This window comes from Xiphophorus couchianus, chromosome 9 (assembly GCF_001444195.1).
Source record: "Xiphophorus couchianus chromosome 9, X_couchianus-1.0, whole genome shotgun sequence".
NCBI classification, from domain to species: Eukaryota; Metazoa; Chordata; class Actinopteri; order Cyprinodontiformes; family Poeciliidae; genus Xiphophorus; species Xiphophorus couchianus.
The window spans coordinates 16,709,741-16,731,017 of record NC_040236.1 but is presented as its reverse complement, the minus strand read 5'-3'; the positions used below and the strand labels follow the sequence as shown (position 1 = coordinate 16,731,017).

General features: G+C 37.7%; 2 protein-coding genes across 11 annotated transcripts in view; both read right to left on the bottom strand.

The window, feature by feature from the left end:
* Positions 1-251: 251 nt before the first annotated feature.
* On the bottom strand, positions 252-3,109 carry LOC114150618 (cytochrome b-c1 complex subunit 10-like). The gene is made up of 3 exons (XM_028027166.1): positions 2,958-3,109; positions 1,546-1,681; positions 252-452 (listed from the first exon to the last, which is right to left on the bottom strand). The coding sequence occupies exons 1-2, from the start codon at positions 3,017-3,019 to the stop codon at positions 1,561-1,563; spliced, it is 183 nt and encodes a 60-aa protein (XP_027882967.1). The 5' UTR covers positions 3,020-3,109; the 3' UTR covers positions 252-452; positions 1,546-1,560.
* Positions 3,110-4,558: 1,449 nt separating this feature from the next.
* tcf3b (transcription factor 3b) overlaps positions 4,559-21,277 on the bottom strand; it is a 35,660-nt gene continuing 18,941 nt past the window's right edge. For 2 of the 10 annotated variants that reach the window (XM_028027155.1, XM_028027164.1), the window contains 14 exons: positions 20,154-20,200; positions 13,694-13,793; positions 13,505-13,605; positions 13,192-13,288; positions 13,033-13,091; positions 12,858-12,933; positions 12,681-12,742; positions 11,612-11,809; positions 10,979-11,090; positions 10,707-10,854; positions 10,377-10,430; positions 9,049-9,287; positions 8,808-8,959; positions 4,559-7,752 (listed from right to left, as the gene is read on the bottom strand). In XM_028027155.1, coding sequence (XP_027882956.1) covers positions 8,814-8,959; positions 9,049-9,287; positions 10,377-10,430; positions 10,707-10,854; positions 10,979-11,090; positions 11,612-11,809; positions 12,681-12,742; positions 12,858-12,933; positions 13,033-13,091; positions 13,192-13,288; positions 13,505-13,605; positions 13,694-13,793; positions 20,154-20,200 — 1,439 coding nt within the window. In that variant the 3' untranslated portion in view covers positions 4,559-7,752; positions 8,808-8,813. The remainder of the gene's footprint in view (positions 7,753-8,807; positions 8,960-9,048; positions 9,288-10,376; positions 10,431-10,706; positions 10,855-10,978; positions 11,091-11,611; positions 11,810-12,680; positions 12,743-12,857; positions 12,934-13,032; positions 13,092-13,191; positions 13,289-13,504; positions 13,606-13,693; positions 13,794-20,153; positions 20,201-21,277) is intronic. The other 8 variants (XM_028027161.1, XM_028027159.1, XM_028027160.1 and 5 more) reach the window with 8 other exon arrangements.

Below are 21,277 nucleotides of genomic sequence, written 5' to 3'. Positions count from 1 at the left end.
AAAAGTCGCAGGGCAGTCGCCAGTTTGACACCTGTAGCTCAATGTCTGGTCCTCCAGCAGTAATACTCCAGCTATTTTTCGTTTATTCTGCACACATTTTAACAGGCGTTGAAAGCTACAGGTGTATTTTTGTCCCCCCTTCAGTTCATTACACTGTTTTCTGTAGTTTTTAATGTTCCGTATACGCACTTAAGATGTTTATATATGGAAGATTGTTGTCACAATAATAGTAATAATAACAAAGACAAAAGTTTTAAGCAAAACCATTTTAATAGTTGAAAGTTACAAGATATCTTGGAAATATTTGGATAAATTAAGAACTTATTCACATCTTACAACAATGGATCAAAAAGAAGCATTTTTACAGAGCGCACCATGTAGCCTGCAGAGACCAGCCATCCTACTTAAACTTGCTGCTAGAGAAGTCCAGCCATGTGCCCAGAGTCCAGGTCCTGTAAGCAGATACAAGGCTTATAGAGTAAAACACACATCTGTTTGATTGGGTGAACTATCCAACTCAGGGAAACATGATTATGAAGCTGTTCATTTCAGACATTGGTATATTTATAAAACTATTCTACCTCTACAGCCATTATTTTAAAAAAAGAAACAAAGACCAGAGGTGTCTAAATGATTAGATTAGTCTATTTCAAAATTAAGTACACAGAAAGAACTAAAGCACAGAAAGCATATTCAAAATAAAATAAATGTTAAAGTAATTTATTTCATGTGTTTCCGAATTTGGAAAAATAAAACTAAACAGCATAAAGCAAAATATACAAAAATATTAAGATTTTATGTAGGTTTTGGCCAGCCTATATCAAGGTTTTTAAAAAAGTTGCTGCTTCAAACCTGCCTCTTTTTTAAATTAAAATCCCTTTGAGTAGATACCCAAAAAAAAGTGCTGGAGAGTTTTCTCCTGCTGTGTGACGCATGAAAGAGTGCAGGACTGTCCCTCCCCCATCTGTTGCTGTGCACAGTTGGTAAGAGGGCTCCTACATAATTTTTCTTATTTACAACAAAGACCGAATGGGATAATATTCAGCACAGTAGGCATTCGAAAACTACCACTACATTTTCTGTCCATCCTACTTTTGGTCTATGTAAATATAAAGAAAATATTCCAACTGTTTGATTGTAATAATCAACTGCAGCAGGGATTATTTATTTTCTGTTTCAAATTAAAAAAAAATTAATTTGCATTATAGATTTTTATAATTTTATGTAGATATAGACTAGTAAAAAACATCCTCTGGTTCTACGTTTGCTTTGCACAGAGGAGTCTGGACCTTTGGCTTGGTGGAGGTGTGGACACTTCTGAAGTTTAAAATTTAACTAAATTAAAACTTCAGGTGTCAGATGTAAGCAAAGTTGCAGCCATATTAAATTAACACAGAAGCTTGTGTTCAGCTAAGGTACCCAGCATGCCCTGCGTTCAACATGAACCGACAGGCTGGATTAAAATTTATAAACACTCTGCTTGAAATTCACTGGTAATTCATAAGAAGAAACAAACTGTATTGAATACAAGGACAAAAGACTCACATCCTACACCTCTCTTTATTCGTCCTTCTTAAACTTCCCATTAATGTATGGCACATAGTCCAGAATTAACCGCCAGTCGGTGAAGTGAATGACCGCCACGCCACCAACTGTTCCCCAGGCAACCATATTTGGTACCCTAGAGATGGAGGAAGACACGAGGACTTCTAAAAAGGACAAATTTAACTGTCAAATACAACGCATGAATCAACAGCACCTCCTGTTAATTTACTGTGGTCATGCGGCAGCACAATGAACTCTATAAAAAGAATGACTTACTGTATGTGTCATAATAAAAGTTTAAAATAAATGCTTTAAAAGTTGAAAAATAGCGGCTTTCAATAAAAAACATTATCTGCTATTGCCAGACATATTTAAACCTGTGACTCTGTTGGCAAAATGAGTAAATGAATTTTGATGTCAAATAGATGTCATTAAATCAGGGGTGCACCGATCGCAGTTGTCTGGCCGATCGCAAATTACTGATTTTTAAAAAGCCTTTAAAAATGTAGTCCAGCAAATGCCGCACTCTGGGAATCAGTCAAAACTAAAGTAGTCCAATGGGTTGACAGAGGGACACGCTTTATCACTCCACTCCACTGATCTAGAGTGCAATGTGCTTCTTCTCAATGGACTTGGTTGCCCATGAAAATCTATGCTACTAAGTGATGTTTGAGCTAATCTGAAGGCATGAACATGAAGTCTCTGCAGAAACGTAGTGACCAACCCTTGGTCAGGACTTATTCTGATGTTAAAACTGTTGAGCAGCTTGTGTCAAGTTGTGATACTTTTTTTTTTTTTTACCAACATCCATTATGTAAAAGATCTTACAAATTTGGAGCTCCAGTTTCTGTGTGATGAGCTATTATTAGATTAGTATTGGTGAGTAATAATATTGCATCTAACACTTATTTAATCCAAAAAGGGGTTCGTCATCTTAAAATGTTTAGATTTTCATTGTATATTTTCACACAAAATTACTGACCGACTTGAAACTCAATTGTAGCTTCTATGATCTTTACATAAAATTAAATCTTTTTTTTAATGCTCTTTGAATAGATATCATCTAATGTAGCAAGCAACTGTACAAAAAGAACTAGTAGATTTAAATGGGATTTTTTTTTAATATCTAACAAGTGAACTATAAATAGTAGTGACGATCAATTTTGGACTTGTTATGAGTTTAGCAATAGTTAACTTAAAATAAGCCTTTGAGAGTAGAATCACCCAGAGTCCTCATATGGCTAACAACATACCTCATAGACTTAAAAGTTAATAATTAACTGCGTCGTGAAGCAGGTTTATGCTAAAGTCAGTTATACGGGTCACACAGAAGGACACAGGGTCAACTACCGCGAAAACCCGACACTAATTATCTTCAACATTCAGCCTGTTACAGCGTTATAGTCACTTACCATGTCCTAAGAATTGAGACATATTTGGCACCAACAAATTGATTTAGTATTCTCTGAACCATTCTGACTTTCTTCCCGAAAACTAATCACAACACGAACGTTGAAGTGATGGATTTGGAGGACCTTTTTCCAAGCTGCCCCTTCTAATGCCTGATTATAAAACACAAAAACAAATACAAAGCGTTCAGAAAACTCTCATCAGGTTTTCGCTCAGGACCAATTGTGGACACCAAACATTTAATATCTTTCCAGCTATCATCCAACTAGCATCTTTCTCTTTTCTTTGGAATATTTGATGGCATCTGAAAAAACGACACCCTATTTCTTAAGGATTGGTGTAACAAAAAAGATTTATAAAATAAAAAACAAAATACATGAATAGAGTTCCATACTATAAGGTACACAATCTTCAGTTATAACAAATCTCCAAATGGCTATTCAGGAATTTTACAGCTTAAGGCAGAAATCTATGTAGCAGTTTGGTGGTGCTGCTTCTGCTTTAAGCCAGCAATTGAAACAGTTCATGAAGAGGGTGTAAGGAGGCTAATAATTTCCAGTCCTGTTCCTTCAGACGTTCTGATACAGACAAAAGGTTGGAGCATTTCAGTGACGTTCTCAGCTTCCTTCACCATCTTCTGCAGGGCTCTCTTGAGCCACATTGTACACATCTCCACTTTAGATGGGAGTATGTCAATCCACTCAAACTGAAGATGCTCAAGTGTTTCTGTAAATTTTGATTATGGCTTGTAGCCAATGAAATCTGGTTTGTCAGATTTTTTTTTTAATAATGACAAAAATCTACAAAAGTACATTTATTAAGAAACTGGTTGTACCAAAGCACGGTACTGGAAAACTGAGTGGAAGAAAAAACTAACAGAAAACTGTATACAAGCACCAGGGACAACTACAGCCTTGGAAGGATTGTGAAGCCCATTTGAGAGGATGGGGGAGATTCTCAAGGTGTAGATTATATCTAGAGTCGGTCCTTCCAAGAGCCATAACACAGTTATCCAGTACATTGATTACAACTGTACCATTCCTTCTTTTAAGTTGCACTGTTTTATAATTTACAAAGTCCTATCTGGAAATTTTAGAGCACTTAATGCTTTCATCTGCTGGCGAGCTTTATGGAAATGACTTAATTTTCAAGTGGGACTTGGTAACTGCCTACACTGCTAAGTACCGAGACCTGATTTGAGAATCTGTGAGAGGAGAGGATAATCATCAAACCAAACAGTGAAGATGAACTGAAAGCCACTATTAAAAGCAAACTGGACTTTAACACTTAGAGCCAAAGACTGATAAACTCTATGCGATATACACCACAGGAACATACTTTTCAGTAGGCGGACATTCTGCATTAAAGTTTTTTTTCATTGATCCTCTGATATAGGAGAAACAAAAAGTTATACTAACCAAAATTAAGAATTAAATCCTTGAAATGTTACACTACAATGAATATATACATGCAGATGAGTTTCACTTGTATTATTCAAATCCATTAACCACTAGTATATTCTAATTTGAGATTTACCTGTACAGTTCTCCCAAATGTATTTAATTGGCAATTAAAACAAATTCAATTTCCGAACTACAATAAATTCTTTTATTAAAAAGACTCCTTTTATTTTTTTATGTATACAATATTCAAAAGCCAGACATTGTAAAAGGTATAATCTGTTGTTAAAAATGGCACATTTATTGCTACATTAATGTAATATACAGGACAAATCTCATCTATTCGTATGTAAATAGAAGAGTGATCGAGTCAGAAATAAGTCAACACTGTCCTCAACCCAGAATTACAAACTCTGTAAATGTATTTAACACTCATTGGTCGCGTCCCTTTATAGTTCAGCTAAATAATGTCATTAAAAACCTGAAAATGTTTTGCTTGATATAAAATCAGTGTTTGCTATTGTTGAGAGAAGTCAAAACTTTACAAGTTTCTGAAGAAATTAGTGAAATTTGTGCCACTACAAAATTTAGGTGTGTCATTTAGAGACAAATATAAACCACATTTAGACATTTTTCTTTGAAAAAATTTCAGATATCCAGTACACCTACTGATCTTGTGAAAATTAATCTGATATAAAAAAAAAAATCTCAATGTCAAAGTCACACAAAAAAACCCCGGAAAATTAAGCTCAGGTCTGATAACGATAACTACTGATTACACATATTGAAAGCCACTGGAAACAAGTTATAAAATACTCCTATTCAGATGATTCAGCTAATGCAGGAACAAAAACTCCCTCCCTACATCGAAGCAACACACCTGAAACATGTCTATGCAGATAATAGATCAGAGGATGATGCAGTTGTTGGTTTTTTTTAACCTTGTCATGTGAATTTTGTAATTACAGGGTACCCATTAACCTGGACCAGTGACCTTAATGGAAAACAGCAGGTTGGACAATGTAATCCAGTTGAACAGACAGCAGAGAAAAAGAAATAAACTAAACAAGATCTGCTTAACATTTATTTATTTAACTAGGTACACTGAAAGAAAATCTCTTTATACCATTTAAACTTCTTCCTCAAAAATTGAAAAAAAGCATTTGGAGAAAAGGGACGATGGGGGAGGGGGGAATGAACAAGTACCTCTTTAATCTCCAAGATAAATGAAATGATATGGTACACAACATAAAACTGTCTTAAATGGAAAAAAATACAAGTTCAGGCACTGATAAGGCATCACTCTCCCATCGTGACATCTTAAGTCTTGAGAATGAAAAGGCCACACTATTGATTTGTATATGTCTTTTTCTTCATATTTTTTTTTTCCTTTTTTTGTAGAAATGAAACACACAAAATGTTCTACCTCCCACTTGTGATTACATGTTGGTAAAAAAAGAAAGAAATAATTAACATGACATGGGAATAACATCACAATAACACTGTTTTGTTCTCAATAATATCCATTACCTTACACCCAAATCCAGACATCTGCCTTTAGACACAGACTTACTTGGTTTTAAGGGCAGACATTAAAAAAAAAGTGAAAAGAAATTACAATGTGCTAACAAAACCCAGAAACAACTTTGAAAATGAAGGCAAATCCACATTTAGCATGGTAGCTACATTCAAAAACCAGTTGCATAATTACTGTTGGAGACAAGAAAAAAGAAAAGAAATCCCTTCTGATGTTTTGTCACATGACTGTGGCACAAACTCTGTCCAGATATGCCCAAATGGAAAAGAAGGCATTCAACTTAGTAGTTATTGATGTGCCTTTGAACTAAAACTGGGACAATAAAAGGATTTACAAACACGCTCATTGATCATCTGTCGATCCTTTTCCTTGCATCCCAGTTTAATTTCAAATTAAAATTTGAACATCATTTAAGTGTTAAATATCCCCTTATACAGCTCATCTACAATACACTCTAAACTTCAAACTAATATTGCCATTTATGTAAAAAATCTACAATGTATAGACTAACAAAAAATATATATTTTTATATATATTTACTTTTGAAAAATGAAACAGAATAATGTATGAAGTGAATTTACAGGTCACACTTCTCTCAGTAAGAAAGGGGAGAACACGCCGAAGGTCGGGAGGAAGGTGAAGGGTTCGTAATTCAGCGGGAATGCTCGTTTAGGAATTACACAAAAGGCTCGTCTGCTTCGACTGAGAGCAGAAAAAAAATCCCTCCTGGATTTGTTTGCCTTTTAAAGTACATGAATAAAAGGGCAGGGAAAAAAGACTCGAGTCCGCTGGCAACGTCAGTAAACCATTTTGAGGAAGGAGCAGCACAAAAAGTGGTGCTGGTCGCTCACAGATGATTCTGATGGCTTTATTACAAGACTTTCAGGGACTGAAATGTGACGCAGGTCAAGCCTAAATCTGTACAACTGTGCTTCGTCTCGTCCGTGTATGCTTTACAACACAAAGCAGGACAAAAACCTGAATGCGTGACGGAGGGCTTGCTGGAGAAACGTGAGAATGCCTGGTCAACAAAAGCGGAAGAACTGTTTTTTTGTTTTGTTTTGTTGACCGACTCTTTCACTTGGAAAAATCATAACTTTCTAGGAAGAAGTCTTTGATTCCAAGCCTCCAGATGCCTCGCGGGGGGGCTGAGACCACGTCTGGTTGGAGTTCCCATCTTTCAGGTAAGCTGCACTTGAAATGTCAAAAACATGGGGGCCGACTCTCTGCCACTTTCCACGCGCTCGAGGAAAAGTCACTGAATTTTGACAGTTCAACTCCAGCTGTGAGTTACATAACATATGTAAGACTGTACCATCACGCTGGGAATGACATACATTTAAAAAAATAACTGCTCATACACATAAGCAATCCCTCACAAATGTTCCTCACATGTAAAGCAATTTGCCTTAATGTCAAATAGAAAACATGTAACAATTAGGCACAAATCCTTGATTTAATTTGTGTTTGTATAGGTTTCCTTTTTATTCCTCCACCAGAGCACCTCTTGGCAGTGTGTGTCGTCCCAAAGTGTTGAAAGGACAAAAAGTACTCTGGTGTTCAATTATCGTGTTGGAAACCAAAAAAGAAAAGAAAAATATTACATGTATAAAACAAACCAAAACTTAAAAAAAAAAAAAAAGTTCTTCACATTTGAGCTTGTAGTCATGGCTGGGAGTGCGAAAAACAGATTGTGTCAGTTTTGGCAGTATGCATGTGAGTGTGTCAATGTGCATCTTGAAACTCGAACGGACAATACACGGACATGTCCACATATATACACGCACACACACACTGAGAATAATGGGTGGAAGAAATCTGTTAAGGCCACATCCTCTGAGAGCCAGGAAAACACCAGATCTGTAAAGCAATAAAAAACCCAAACACATTAAAAAGCTAGAAAGACATAAAAAATAAAAAAAACTAAGCAAAACACTTTTTTTTTTTTTTTTTAGCACAATTCATATAAGCATTTTGGATAAGCTGCAGCTGCCTAAATGATGTTTTACAAAGACCTGATTATGCTCTATTGTAATAATCTAAACTATTGAAAAAAAGTCATTTATATCAGAGGTAGAAGCAACGCTATATGTGAGAGACGTCACTATATAATAGAGATTTTCAAAGATAATTTGGAGCTGACATTTAAAATGGTCATTCGTGCTTCGTTTTAATTTTCAGAATAACTAGCATTTAGCAAGATTTACCATAAATATCTAAGTGTGGGTTCCCTACAGAATGTAGACACTTATCTTGATGGTGACATTTTCAGGAGACTGCAAACATTCCCAGACTCAGTACGTTACATCACATGGAGAGGTTCAAAGTTTCATCCAACAGAACAGAACAGAGCGACTCTGTATTACAGTCACACTCCCTGTTTCAGATAAATTTCCTCCTTCACTAAAGGGACAGACTGAAGATCGGTGGGTCGGCAGCCTTTTCCTTTTTAAAATGCTTTTTACTCGCTTAGCCTAAGTTTTAAAAACTCCCTTGATACAAAAATTAGCAAATCAAGTGTTCTTCCTGCAGTAACAATTTCCACACTGAAGAGGATTGTGGTTAAGCATGTCACATTTACTGTTTGGAAAAGAGAAAAATAAAGCAAATGTAGTCAACAGCCAGGTTTGCTGCATATCTTTACCATCTGCAGCTCATATTTTCTGCTTGACAGTATTTTCTTTTGCAGTTCCATTTAAGAATGGTGTTTATAAGAATTGTTCACAAAGACAGTTCTTTAGAAAAGCCCCTTATTGCAACATTTGTTAGCAAGGATAATGGAATAATTTCATGGAGTTGTGTAGATGAAGCATCTTCCTGCACTCTGATCCTTATGAAAATTCAAAGCATACAACTGAGGATCAAACATTTACAATTACCAGCATTTTTATTTATTTATTTTTTAGAAAACCCACCTGGAGTTACATGTGGCCAACTGGATTGTGTCCATCTCCTCCCATGCTTGGGTGGCCTCCTGGGAGCTGCATGGGTGCCTCCCCCACCACCCCGGAAACCTTCTCCTCCTCACGCCTTTTTAAACACGCCGCCTTGGGATTAAGGTTGCGCTCTGACCAAGGGAAAGCAGAAACGCGCCTCGCAATGAAGAACTAAACAGGTCACCGGCGGCTCATGAACACGTCGCTTCTAAGAACTCACCTCTGACTTGTTGTTCTAAATTGAGGATGACGTTGACCGCTTGATGGAGAATGAGGAGTTTGGTCTGAGGTTTGTCATGGCTGAGGTGCAGCTGGCACATCCTCCCGAGCTCCTTGAAAGCCTCGTTGATGTCCCGCACTCTGAGACGCTCCCGGGCGTTGTTGGCCACTCGCCGTTCCCTCTCCCGCTCCATCTTCACCTCAGGGGGAACGTCCTCGTCGTCCTCATTGTCCTGACTGCTAAAAAATACAAACAGCGCGTTGATGCTTGTTGATGTACCACACAAAAGTGTCACACACACAGAAATATTCTGCTAAAATCTTATTTTTACCATCTGCTGTTATCTAAAAGACTATTTGATTGTAACTGGCAAGTTCAACTAGTTACAGACATGATTTGAAACATTAATAGATTTGCTAAACATAAAATAACTTTATCCTTTGCTAACTTTTGGAAAATGCCCTACATTGCAGTCAGGCATGCCTGTGAAAGTAATTATATAAATATAAATGGCAAATATTATGTGCTTTAGATTGAGTGAGCCAGTATACAACTAGCAAGTTCCCTCCCAATACAATATTTTGTGAACAATTAAGCTGTGGCAAGAAGCTCTTGGTCATGCAAGTTAAAATTGAAGGTGAAGAGGATGGGCCAAACATAAGTTCCCTTCAGTGTGTGCTTCAGCCTATTAAAATGTAGAAAAATACTCTAAAACTATACAAGAAGAATTTTTAAGTCCTTTTAGAGTAGAGCAGGTCTTGGTCCTTTCCCTGCTTGAACATCAAGGATAGTCAAAACACCATTGGAAACATGTAGAACAGGCAATTTTAATAATAGTTTGATTGCTTTTCCAATAATAATTGAGAAGTCCATTAACAGTTTCCTATCAGACACATTCATTGATTTTCATCCAATTTTCTTATGAATTCATAGAATTCATAGATTTTCTTAGATTAAAATTTAATCATTTGGTTGCATCACAAAACATTTTTTTTTAAAACATTGTAAGTAAAGGAGCCATCCGAGAAGCATCATTTCCAGGTTAGGAGGACCACTTTGATAAATTCACAGCGGTTCATATTTTGTGGTATGTGTGCACTGGTTATAGTTGCATAAAATCCATGTTAACGATATATTTTTGTGATGTATAATTTACTTATCCACATGTTTTTTTAATGTTTTTTTTCTACCAATTATAACATTTCTGTGAAAAAAATGTGGAAAGTGCTTTTATAATTTTAAACAGCAAGTGAAATAACATTTCTTGGGAGAGTTGTTTTCTAAGAACCCAAAACACTAAAAGTTGATCCTCTGTTGGAGAAACTTACTCATCTTTCTGGTCTGATAGGCCAGAGAGCATCTGGAGGGTCAACGCCTCCTTTCTGAAAACGTGACATGAAGGGAGGGGAGGTTGACAATGTTAAAACACCTAGCATAGCCTGAACAATCAGCGGGAAACACAAGAAGGGTTAATTAACCCTTAGATAACTTCAATTTGGAGTTGCAACAGAAACTTAGAACTATCCCATCACTTTCTCTGTGCTATCATACTTAGTTGATGGGAAACTTTCTTCTATTGTTCCATAATACATGTGCATTGCAAGAGAATAATAAACAATGCTAACTAAATGTTCTAAAGAAGCCAAATTCAAGATTACCTTGTTCGATTACGTGCTGCCTTGGAGTCCTTCTTTTCCTCGTCCGACTTGTCTGCAATAGATGAGTTTTCATCATCCTCTTTGTCTTCTCTTTTGATGTCTGAGCTGCTGGAAGAGTGAGCTGACCGGGCCAGACCTCCAGGGAGACCTAAAGACAAGCATACAAATACTTACTAACCATAGTCGAGAAGCTTGGTTCCAAAAAAAAGAAGACCTGTAATGACAGTTTTTCAGAGTTTTATGTAAAAAAAAAAATTAACAGTTTATCTCACTAGTGAAGCCTTCTGGTTGGCCAACGGATGGCGTGGGTCCGGTGGCGTGATGGCCATGCAGGAGGGTGCTGCTGGGAGGAAGTCCTGTGGGCTCCTCATGTTTCCCTCCCTGCTGATCAAAGTGGAGCATACTAATGTCAATCTATTAAAAATTAGCTGGAGTGCTTTGGTAAGTTTTATGGGGGAGTAAATCATACATTTAAATTTAATTGAACAAGTTATATTGTAAGACAATTATATTGCTTCTTACAATATAATCTTTGGCCAGCAGATGGCAACAAAGACGACGTGCTAAACTCTTTTCTTTCCTCTTCAAATGATATTCAAAACAATGATGCACATTTTTTAACACAATAGAATGCAAAGCTAATTAAATTGAATACATAATTTGTTGCTTAGTATAAAGTATTTTTTATTATTTCTATGTAAATTGTTGCAATGAGACCGTTTAAAAACTGAACCATTAGTAAATCTTAAAAGGAACATTGTCATCTCAGAAGCATCTAAGCTACTGAACTTTTACTCGTCCTCTATGAGAGTACATTCATTTCTAGCAGAGATATTTTGGTCGATGTAATCCTTTTAGCAGCTGAAAACATAAAAGACAGAACAAATAGAGGAAAAATGACTCACCAAAGCAGGATGTCTGTTGCTGAGAGCAAGGCTGGCATTGGGGAAAGCTGGGGAGAGGCCTCCAAGGCCCCCATTGTGCACTGAGGACAGCAGGCTGTGCATGTCAGAGTGAGCGCCTTCTAACGCTGGGCTCTGGCCCACAGCATGACTACGCAGCACATGGATGGCCTCTTCCAAGCGGTCCTCCATTTTATTCTGCTGCACAAGTTCATGAAATGTGACCATTAGCATAACAGAACTATAAGAACATGATCTAAGAAAAGTTACAACCTTCACAAGCACATTCATAGTTTTCTCATATCACTACAAAATTACATTTGTCATTAAAAAAAAACCAAAAACATACAATATAAAAAATAGGTTCAGATTTTGATCAAAAAGAATTACCATAGTTTATTATAGATAACTCTAACATCCTCAATTTAATTATTTTTTTATGTACAAACTGAATAAAGTTAATTAAATAGCATTTTACTAAACATGTTGTTCACTTCAATTGTTCAGTTTCTTAGCACTGTTGCTGTTTTCCAGCCAAACAAAATTTAACCATTTCTTCAGCAGGAGGTTGTTTCAGCATGATACATTTCAAATCTTCATAATTTTCCGCTCATTTTCTTTTCCAAAAAGCTTTTCTAACATGCTTAAAAATAAACTAAGTTGAAAAAGTTTTTACAGAAGTAATAATTTCACTCAAGTGTCACAAATCAGGAAACAAAACAAGGCTGAAGCTGTCTTCCAGTTAGGATCTGCGATACCTAGACATGTCGCATCAGGACCGGCTTTATCTTAGACTAAATAGGTAGTATTGAAAGCAAAGTGTTTAGTTTATAATGTAAACTGTTTAACACTAAGACCAGACCTATTATAAGAAGCCCGAGTCCAGTTTTAAACCAAAACCTAAAGTGCATTTTTCTGTGGCTTCCTGATGCCAAAAGCATTAAGTCTTGCATATAATGCATGTAGGATATAATCTACCTAAAACCCTCAAACAGAATATGATACCACAACCTCATGACCCTTTAATGCTTTAAAATAACATTTGGTGAAGTAGAGAAAGATGTCAACTTACCAGTGTGTGTGGTTGCCCTTCATAGTTGGGTGTGGTTGGTCTTTGCCACTGAGACTGAGCTCCTGCAGAGATAATGTTCAATCATGTTAAGAGTCAGTTCTTTAATATAAACACCAGATGGAGCTGCAGACACATTTTTTCTGGTCATATCTATTGTAAATGATGGTTGAGGTTTACCTGGGATGGCCTGGGGAGAGCCAGGAGTGGAAGGAGCCGAAGAGAAATTATTACTGTTGTGGTCCGATGGGTAAATCTGAAAGGTATAGTCGATATAAATCATAATTTGAAATATCTAAATATCTAGTCAGTGTGAACTTATTAAAAACAGAACAAAAAGAAATAAGAAACTTACAGAAGCAAGAGCTTTTCCAATCTCATCTCCTGAACTGCTTGCTGTTGTGCCTCGGTTGGCTGCAGAGAAAATAAATAGATGAATAAATAAGAACAAACTAACAGTTGTAGCCTTTCAACAGATCAGCTGAAGATGCTGTCCAGAAACTTGGGTGCTTACCCATAATGCCTTCTCCATTGATGGTGGATGTGTGGTTGTAGGTGGTGGGGGCAGAGTGGAAGCCGTTGACTTCGCTGCCAGGCAGAGAATAGTTCTGCTGGATCAGAGACAGAGAGTGAAGCTTCAAAAAAGTACAGTGAAGTACAAGATGAATAACTGAATAATACAACGCATTATAAAGGTTGCTTTTAAAGAAAACAAAAAATATTGCAAATGTAAATATTAGACTTTAAAATAAAGTATGATCAAATTTCTTTTTAAGTGACAATATGTGAAATTTGAAAGCTTGAGGAATAATGAAGCACAAACCCACCATTCTGTCCTGTGGGTTGATAGCTGGGAAGGAGCCTGGCTGTCCAATGTGAGGAGAGTTACCCAACATCCCAGAATAGCCAGAAGATGACCAGGGATCTTCTGAGGGATGGGAAATAATATTTGACAATTTATATTAAAAATGAACAGAAGTCGCCATTACACAAGACGTTGTATCTTGAAACATTACCTTGCATGTAGAAAGTGCCAGGATAGACAGCGCCGGGTTTAGCACCAGGATACCCTCCATTGTCCCTGGCAAACTCATCTCCGGATGTAGAAGCATAAACCTAAACAAACAAGCGTTCAAGTTTTCTTTTTTAAAAGAATTCAAATGTTACAATATTAAAACTGCTAATATTTCCAGTTACTTGTTTTGAGTGCTTTTGAAGCGTGCCAGAGTTTCATCCATAAAGCACAGTAACTCAGCGCTATACCTATTTAGATCTGATGCTGCACACTGCTAGCCAGCTGGCAGCCAGACAGAGGCTACACATTTTCCTCACAAGAAAGACAAATTTAGCTGTTGGGAAACATTTGCAGCTGCACCAAACAAGCTTATAAACAGAGGAAACTAAAACATCTTTCACAAAGCACTTAAAGGCAGCTTTTAAAGGCCCGATTGTTTAGCTTTTTATTGTTGTTGAAAGAACCAAGATGGCAAGAGAGGTTAAACTTAACCTACTGCTATTACAACTCATGTAGGGGTGAGCTGGTTTCCAGGCTCAAGGGTGTCGTGTTGCGATTAGAGAGGGTCGGTGCGACCAGCCGGCAGGTAGAATTACAGCAAAAACGCACCAAAACCCAGGTGGATTGCTGCTTCATGCACATTATTCAGCAGGTCGCTCTGACGTCATCGGGACAGACCAGGTCGCTGAACTCAGAACTGAACTTTTAAGGTGCCAAACACCACAGATGGGTTTTATCTATAATAATAATTATAATTACTAATATTCAATTAGTATCAAAAGCTTAGTTGTCCATCATTACAATTATGCATATTATTTCCGCATGTTCAAATGACAAAAAATATTCACAATAAATCAATTAAGATAACTGAAATAAAATCAGACAACAGTGGGACTTCAGAGAAATAAATCTATTTCTATTGCACCTTTTTATTAAAAAAAAACAACTAGCTTTCATTAAGTATTAGGAATTTGTCTTGCTTAAATTTTTTAAATCGTATTAACCACATCATCTACCCAAAGTCATTAGAATGGGTGAAGTTGAATTAATTTGGGCATCAGCATTGTGTCTCCACATTTATCACAGACAGAACTTTAATCTGGTCAGACAATAAGTGGGAAGATCTAGGACAATTTTTCTAAATTTAGACAGTATTCAGGAGCTTTACTTCTTTATTTTTCTTGGCTCATCAGCTTTTCATGCACAACACTTGTGGTGCTTTCTGATCCTTAAGACTACTATAGCCGCTGAAAACTTTTATAACCCGTTTTATTAGGGGGTAAGCAGACACCGCATCCACCAGCTTTATTTTGAAATCAAAGCGCAGACAGAGCCGGCCAATGACTGGACCCCAACTTGTTGCCACACACAGGAACTGCGGAACGGGACTTGAAAAACACACCGATTTGGATGAAAATAGTCTGCCAAAGTAGAAATGTAAAAAAAAATCATAAACATTATGCTTCAACTAAAATCATGCTGTTGACCATATCAATTTCTCCTTGGATGATAACAGACACTTGGATGGCTCTCTTCCCTGCCTCCTCTGGTTCTAAAATCCTGTCTTCATTTTTGAAACTTCATAGGTGCAGAATATGGCCAACCTCATCTGTGATGAGCAGGATTGAGCAACACTGTTAAGCAACCAACTGCAAAACGGATACCTAAGCTAATTACCCAACAAACATCACATTGTTAGACCTTCAGAGTTGATCTATAAAGAACATAATGGAAAAAAGTTACAATATTGAGTTTATGTTTCTGATTAAATGCTAAAAATAACCAATAAAGGTTGTAGAAACATTATTATAGGTAATATCAGTGTTACATGATTTAATATATTTGCTTGATGACAGATTAGTGGTAAGCCCACATACTGAAGAGTTTTAAAGACCTGGAATACAAGGAAAAAACAAATTTCCTGCTGACTAAATTATTTTAGTTACCCATGGACAACTATTGGATTATAGTGGCCTCAAACGGCCACAAGATGGCATGAGGGAGTCTGCTGGAGGTGGAGGAGGAAGCGAGGCCAGCTCCTCGCCTGTAGAGGAGACCACAGTGGCCATGGCATGCTGGGTACAGCGACGGCTTGAATCCCAGCGCACAGTGAGCATTTCCTCTAGTTCCTAGGACCCCAGTGACATAGCACTGCCAGGCCCGCAGCCCCTCCCTGTAACATGCTCAGTATCAGCTCGCGCACATACCATGCATTTAGTGAGCCAACACACCCATTCATGCACAAACCAAAAAGCAGTGCACTTAAAAACAAAGCTGAAATCCTGTGCATGAACATCCTTTCTAAATGTTGGCGAAACTAAAGTGGCAATAAAGACTGAGGATGGACACAGGAAGTCCCTGCTTTCCATTCACCCTCATGTGCCACTCACTCACTCACTCACTCACTCCTCTTCCTCTGTACTACATGGCAGAAACAGGAAAAGGGAAGAGAATGAAGGCTATGCTGCAAAGAATGCTAATCCAGAAAAGGGATTTTTTCTGTAATTTGATTTAACAAGGAGAAGTGGAAAGGGAATGGAGAGATGCACTTCTAATTACAGAGCCATCTGCCTGTTCCTGGACCGCATCCAACTCCACAGGCAGCTGGGCTGAGGAGAGGGAACGAGTGGAGGGAGAGAGAAATACAGAGAGCGAGCGAGAGAGAGAGAGATGGGGGCTGGGATCCAGTCAGCGAGAGAGACGGAAAGAGAGGGAGAGAGACAGGGAGAAACTGTGGTGGGTAGGGGGTGGTAAAGCGGCAAGGATGAGGATTGAGAGGGGAGAAAAAAAAATTAAGGTCCTGATGATATATGAAATGGGTGGAGAGATAAGGGGTGTTCAGGGGGACAGGGGACGGTAATCTAAATGACTTAAACAAAGCTTGATACGGCCAAGGGAGTGTGAAGGAAACGGGGGATTTAAAATGATCACGGTTAATTCGGGGGGAAACATGATGGAGATGGCTTCATTTAACAATAAGCTTTGAGTTGTTCTTTCACCGGGAACAATGTCCTGCGAATCCTGCTGCTCTAGATGGGAGCACAGAGCCGCACAATGACAGGCACTGCCGGGTAATTGTATTCTCAGGAAAGAAAGAGATTTATAGGGTAAAATCCTTAACTAATACGGGTTTAATGTGATTCAGGTTATGACCGTGTAAAGGAAAGCCTCTGCACACACATATGGGAAAAAAAAAAAAAAAAAAGGTTTATTGCTAAAGGTGGGGAATCGATGAAGATTAACATCAAACTAACCTACACGTGCTTATATTCAACCCCAAAGGTTTGTGGGTAGGAAAAGGGACAAGTAGGGCCCAGAAGAGAAACAAATGTTTGAGTTTTTGAAACATAAGCGGGGGAAGGGTTTACAGGAACCAAGTGGATGCGTAAAGTTTTTGGATTCAAAGCAATGTTGTTCAAGCTATAAAAGCAGATAAAGAGGAAAATGGATAGTTTGGCAAGGTAAAAAAGAAAGGGAGGATGGTAGGAGTGTGGAAAGAGACCACAGGATCATCAGTCATTAATCTGGGCTCAGACACGGGGCTAAGAGGCCTCGCAAGCACTGCGCCTCACAACTGGGTCACTCGCAGGGGGGAGGCCCACCCAGGCCATCATGTGGTGCAGCGTAGGCGGAGGTGAGGCAAGGGTGGGGGGTTCACACAAACAGACATCTCATCATCATTCGCACCAAAACCCACACAGCCCCATCGTTCGTGTTACTAAAGAGAACGACGGAGGTTCAGAGAAGAAACAGAAAGTGTTGGCTAGATGGGGTTCACACTCGAACATCCGATGTAAAAAGCACAACGGCGTCCCAACGCACAGGTTTCTGAGGCCACTTCAACACAACACCTACAGGTGGACGGTGGCAGCTGTGTTGCCAAACAGCAGCTTCGCTTGTGTAAAACAACAAAACTTTTCAATACGGTGGCTTGAAGACCTCATCATGTTTAGCTCTGTCCACAAACTGAGCATAAACTAAATATACTACAAATAGTTAATGCAAACAGTTGGAGAAGTCAGTGCCTTCCAAAAGCATTTGTAGCACTTTTCCACAACTTTGTTATCCTGCAAACATAAACTTCAGAGTGTTGCATAGAAATCTTAAGATAATCAAAAAGAAACGCATCATTGTAAATCACAAGGGGAAAAAAGGCTTTAAACATTGCTAAATAAAAATCCAAAAATCTACATGTACTAAACACGTATTTATTTCCAAGTGAAAGTATCTGAAGATCAATTTGCTCACCTTTCCACATGTTCTCAACTTAGTTTAGATCTTTACTTGGACTAGGCTATTTTAACATGAAACTGTTCACCCCTTTGAGGCTCTATGTGGATGTTTAAACTTGTCCTCCTAGCTGCGGAGTTTCTGCCCTGGACTTCAGTCTTTTGTCACCTGTGACAAGCTTTCTTCAGGGATAGTTCTGTATTTAGCTCTGTTCATTTTCACAAACCAAAGCAGCTTTGATGTCCCTGTTAGAAAGACAGATCCCACAGCATGATGCTGCTTTAGGAACAATGTGTTCAGGATTTAGTCCAGTACTATTTTTTTTTTTGTTTTTGCAGGTGTGGTAAATGCACTTGTCTTTCTAGGTTCCAGTCAGGCAATATTCTCTCCATTCCTCAAGTTTGGGATACTGTATTATAATCTTACCCCTCATAAAGTATCTCACCATCTTCATCACTGACCTGCCTGCTGTTTCTTAAGCCTTAATGATGCCATTTGTTCAGAAATGTTCTCACAGACCTCAGAGATTAAATTACACATAGGCAAACACTATTTGATAATTGGGTCACTTCTCAGTACAGCTAGTAGCAACTGAGTACTGGGGTGTAACAGGAAGAAGTGAACTCAATTCAAGACACATGCAAATAATGCAACTTTTTTTTTTATTTAAAACATTTAATTTAGAGCGTTGTATCAAAATTATTAAAATTAAACATCAGGAAAATAAATCGGAAGAAGTTACAATTTGAGATTTAATCGTGCAGCTCACTGTTACCTGAGAACTACAGAAGCACAAATAGAACTTCTTAGTGAAAGTACAGCAGTTCATAGTAGTGACACAGTATTCAGACTGGACTTAAAAAGATCCAACTAACAACCTGCTAGTCCAGGGGTGGATTGGCAGTTCTAATCCTGCATGTTGTAGGTCCACACACACCTGATTACAACCAATCAATTCTTTCCTCCTCCAGTGTTCTGCATGACTCTACTAATGACCCACTCATGCAAATCAGGTGTGTTCAAGCAGCAAAACATCTAAACCACACGGGACACTGGCCCACAAGGACTTTAAGTCAGTGTGTGTTAGGATTAACACTCAAGTGTCCTACAAACTTAAAAAGGAAATCCACTAACTAATGCTTAAGACATTTTGGAATCAATCTGAGCAGAAAAAAATGGGCGGAGCTTGTGTTTTTGCTTACTTCATTTTGATTTGTAGATTTTCCAACTAAAAACAAGATTTTTGCTTTAAACTGTTTAAGCAGACAGGCTGAGTATGAGTACATACGTCAAAACTAAAATGTGACTCTGATTCATGAATGGGCATGAACCTGATTCAGTTCAATAAAATGAGTAACGGTGACTTGTATTTGCAGCTATGTGCGGCTGCCGTCATCCTCCCAGCGGCTGCTATTACCTCTGGGCACACTGACAAAAAATGACACAAGTTACAGTCAGGCATGCCATCACTAGAAATTTTATCCTGCTTGGACGCGAGCAGAAGTTTTGAGAGATTTAAGATGTTAAATGATAATCATGAGCTTATCTAAGTTACCACATTATGAACTGTAGGAGTAAATGAAGCATTTTTAGGAGAATGACTTTAAAGCCAAATACAATGTCTACATTTACACAAAAAAAGAACAACTTGGATAGCTGAACACCTTCATTCTACCAGGGCTCCTACATATTATTAATGTGAATATGCTTGATTTTTCCAGACTCAACTTTGTGTTTTGTTCTTTTAGGAAAACAGAAAGAAATAAAACTAGGAAGGGAGACAATGTGAATATTTTTCCAATCATCACTTTCTTTATAAATATTCATCTAGGCCCAGAAAACACTGAAAATCAAATGTTATACTTTTCCAGACTGCATAGGATGAACATGTAGAACATGGGTTCTACATGTTCATCCAGTTCAGATCAGGCTGTTGAAAGAAATCAGTTCATAAATTTGTCAAACTACTACAAGATAAGATAAAAGTGCCCGACTGCATGGAAGACAATCATCTCAAACACCACTTAAGACCACCTGACTGTAGCAACAGCCACAACAATGATGTGACTGGCAGTTCTCTGAGTGTATGTCTGAGCAGACGGTCTTTACTCCTGTCTGCTACAGGACGGCTCAATGCGGGGCGGGGGAGCCGCAGGATATGCACGCAGAAAAGAAAACGGGCAACTGGCTGTGAGGCTGAGGAGATCAGAAGAGAAGAAAGGAGTTCTCACCGAGGACGGCAGGCCAGGGGGTTTCCGAATCTTCTTTGGCTGGGTCTCTGTAGACAGAACATTTAAAAAAAAAAACATCACAACAGAATAATAGTTTTAAATAAATAAGAACTGTAAACATAAATTAAATTTAAGCAAAAAATATGCAAGCTCATGTGCTGGGTTATGTCGTTGATCCAGTTTCAGCAATTCTGAACAAGCTGTCGCAAATGTGTCAGTGACAAAGTGTTTCTCTTTCTTCTTCTATAACCAGAGTAAAGCTGATTAAAAATATGTTTATTTCTAGTAAAAGACACACATAAAATGGCCGCTACTATTTGGATTTTAAGACAAGCACTCATTTAATTCAATTTAAATCAAGACTGACAGATCCCATTCATACAAAGTTAAACAATTGAGGTTGAATCTCTTTTGTCCCATTTGTTTTTGTTTTTACTGCGGTAAACATTTATTTTCTTTGGTGTTTTCCATTTACAATTAAATATACCAACACATGAGAAAAACAAAACATAAAAAGAACACTGTCTCCCTTGATGTATTATGAACATATAGTCATGGTGAAATAAATACATGAACAAAGTAGAGACGAATTAATCACTCAGCCAGTTTGTTCATAATTGACTGATAGATGACGAGCAGGTCGGTTAAAAGTCATAAAACTGTCTAGATGAAGGCATTGAGCCACAGTGTGTAGATTGATGCCCTTTGTATTGTGTTTAAGAAAACTTGGTTAAATGCATAAATAAGAAAGATTTTGTAATTCCTTTATTTTTCTGTTTGATTAAAAACTCTCTCAGACAATCTGCAGCACAGTTTTTTTAATCATTTACTTACAAAAAAACAGACTATTCATAAAGATACTTCTTGTACACCTATAGCATATTTATGTATGTTTCTATATAGGCAATACATCATTATCTAAACAAATGTAAATACATTAAAGAAAATTTATAACATCAATAAGGCATAATTGGTAGTTTTTTCTTACATATTCATATCTTCTGCAGTACTGATATACACTTCCATGAAATATAAGGGCATATTAAATCATCTCAAACCAGTGCATACTGCAGTCTCAGATCTTTAAGTGGATAATTTTATCTAAGTATCAAAGGACGAGGGAA

Coding starts and splice junctions, on each gene's coding strand:
- LOC114150618 (XM_028027166.1), bottom strand. CDS start 3,019: ATGGTTCAGAGAATACTAAATCAATTTGTTGGTGCCAAATATGTCTCA. Junction 1,682..2,957: donor GTCTCAATTCTTAGGACATG/GTAAGTGACTAT, acceptor CTCCATCTCTAG/GGTACCAAATATGGTTGCCT.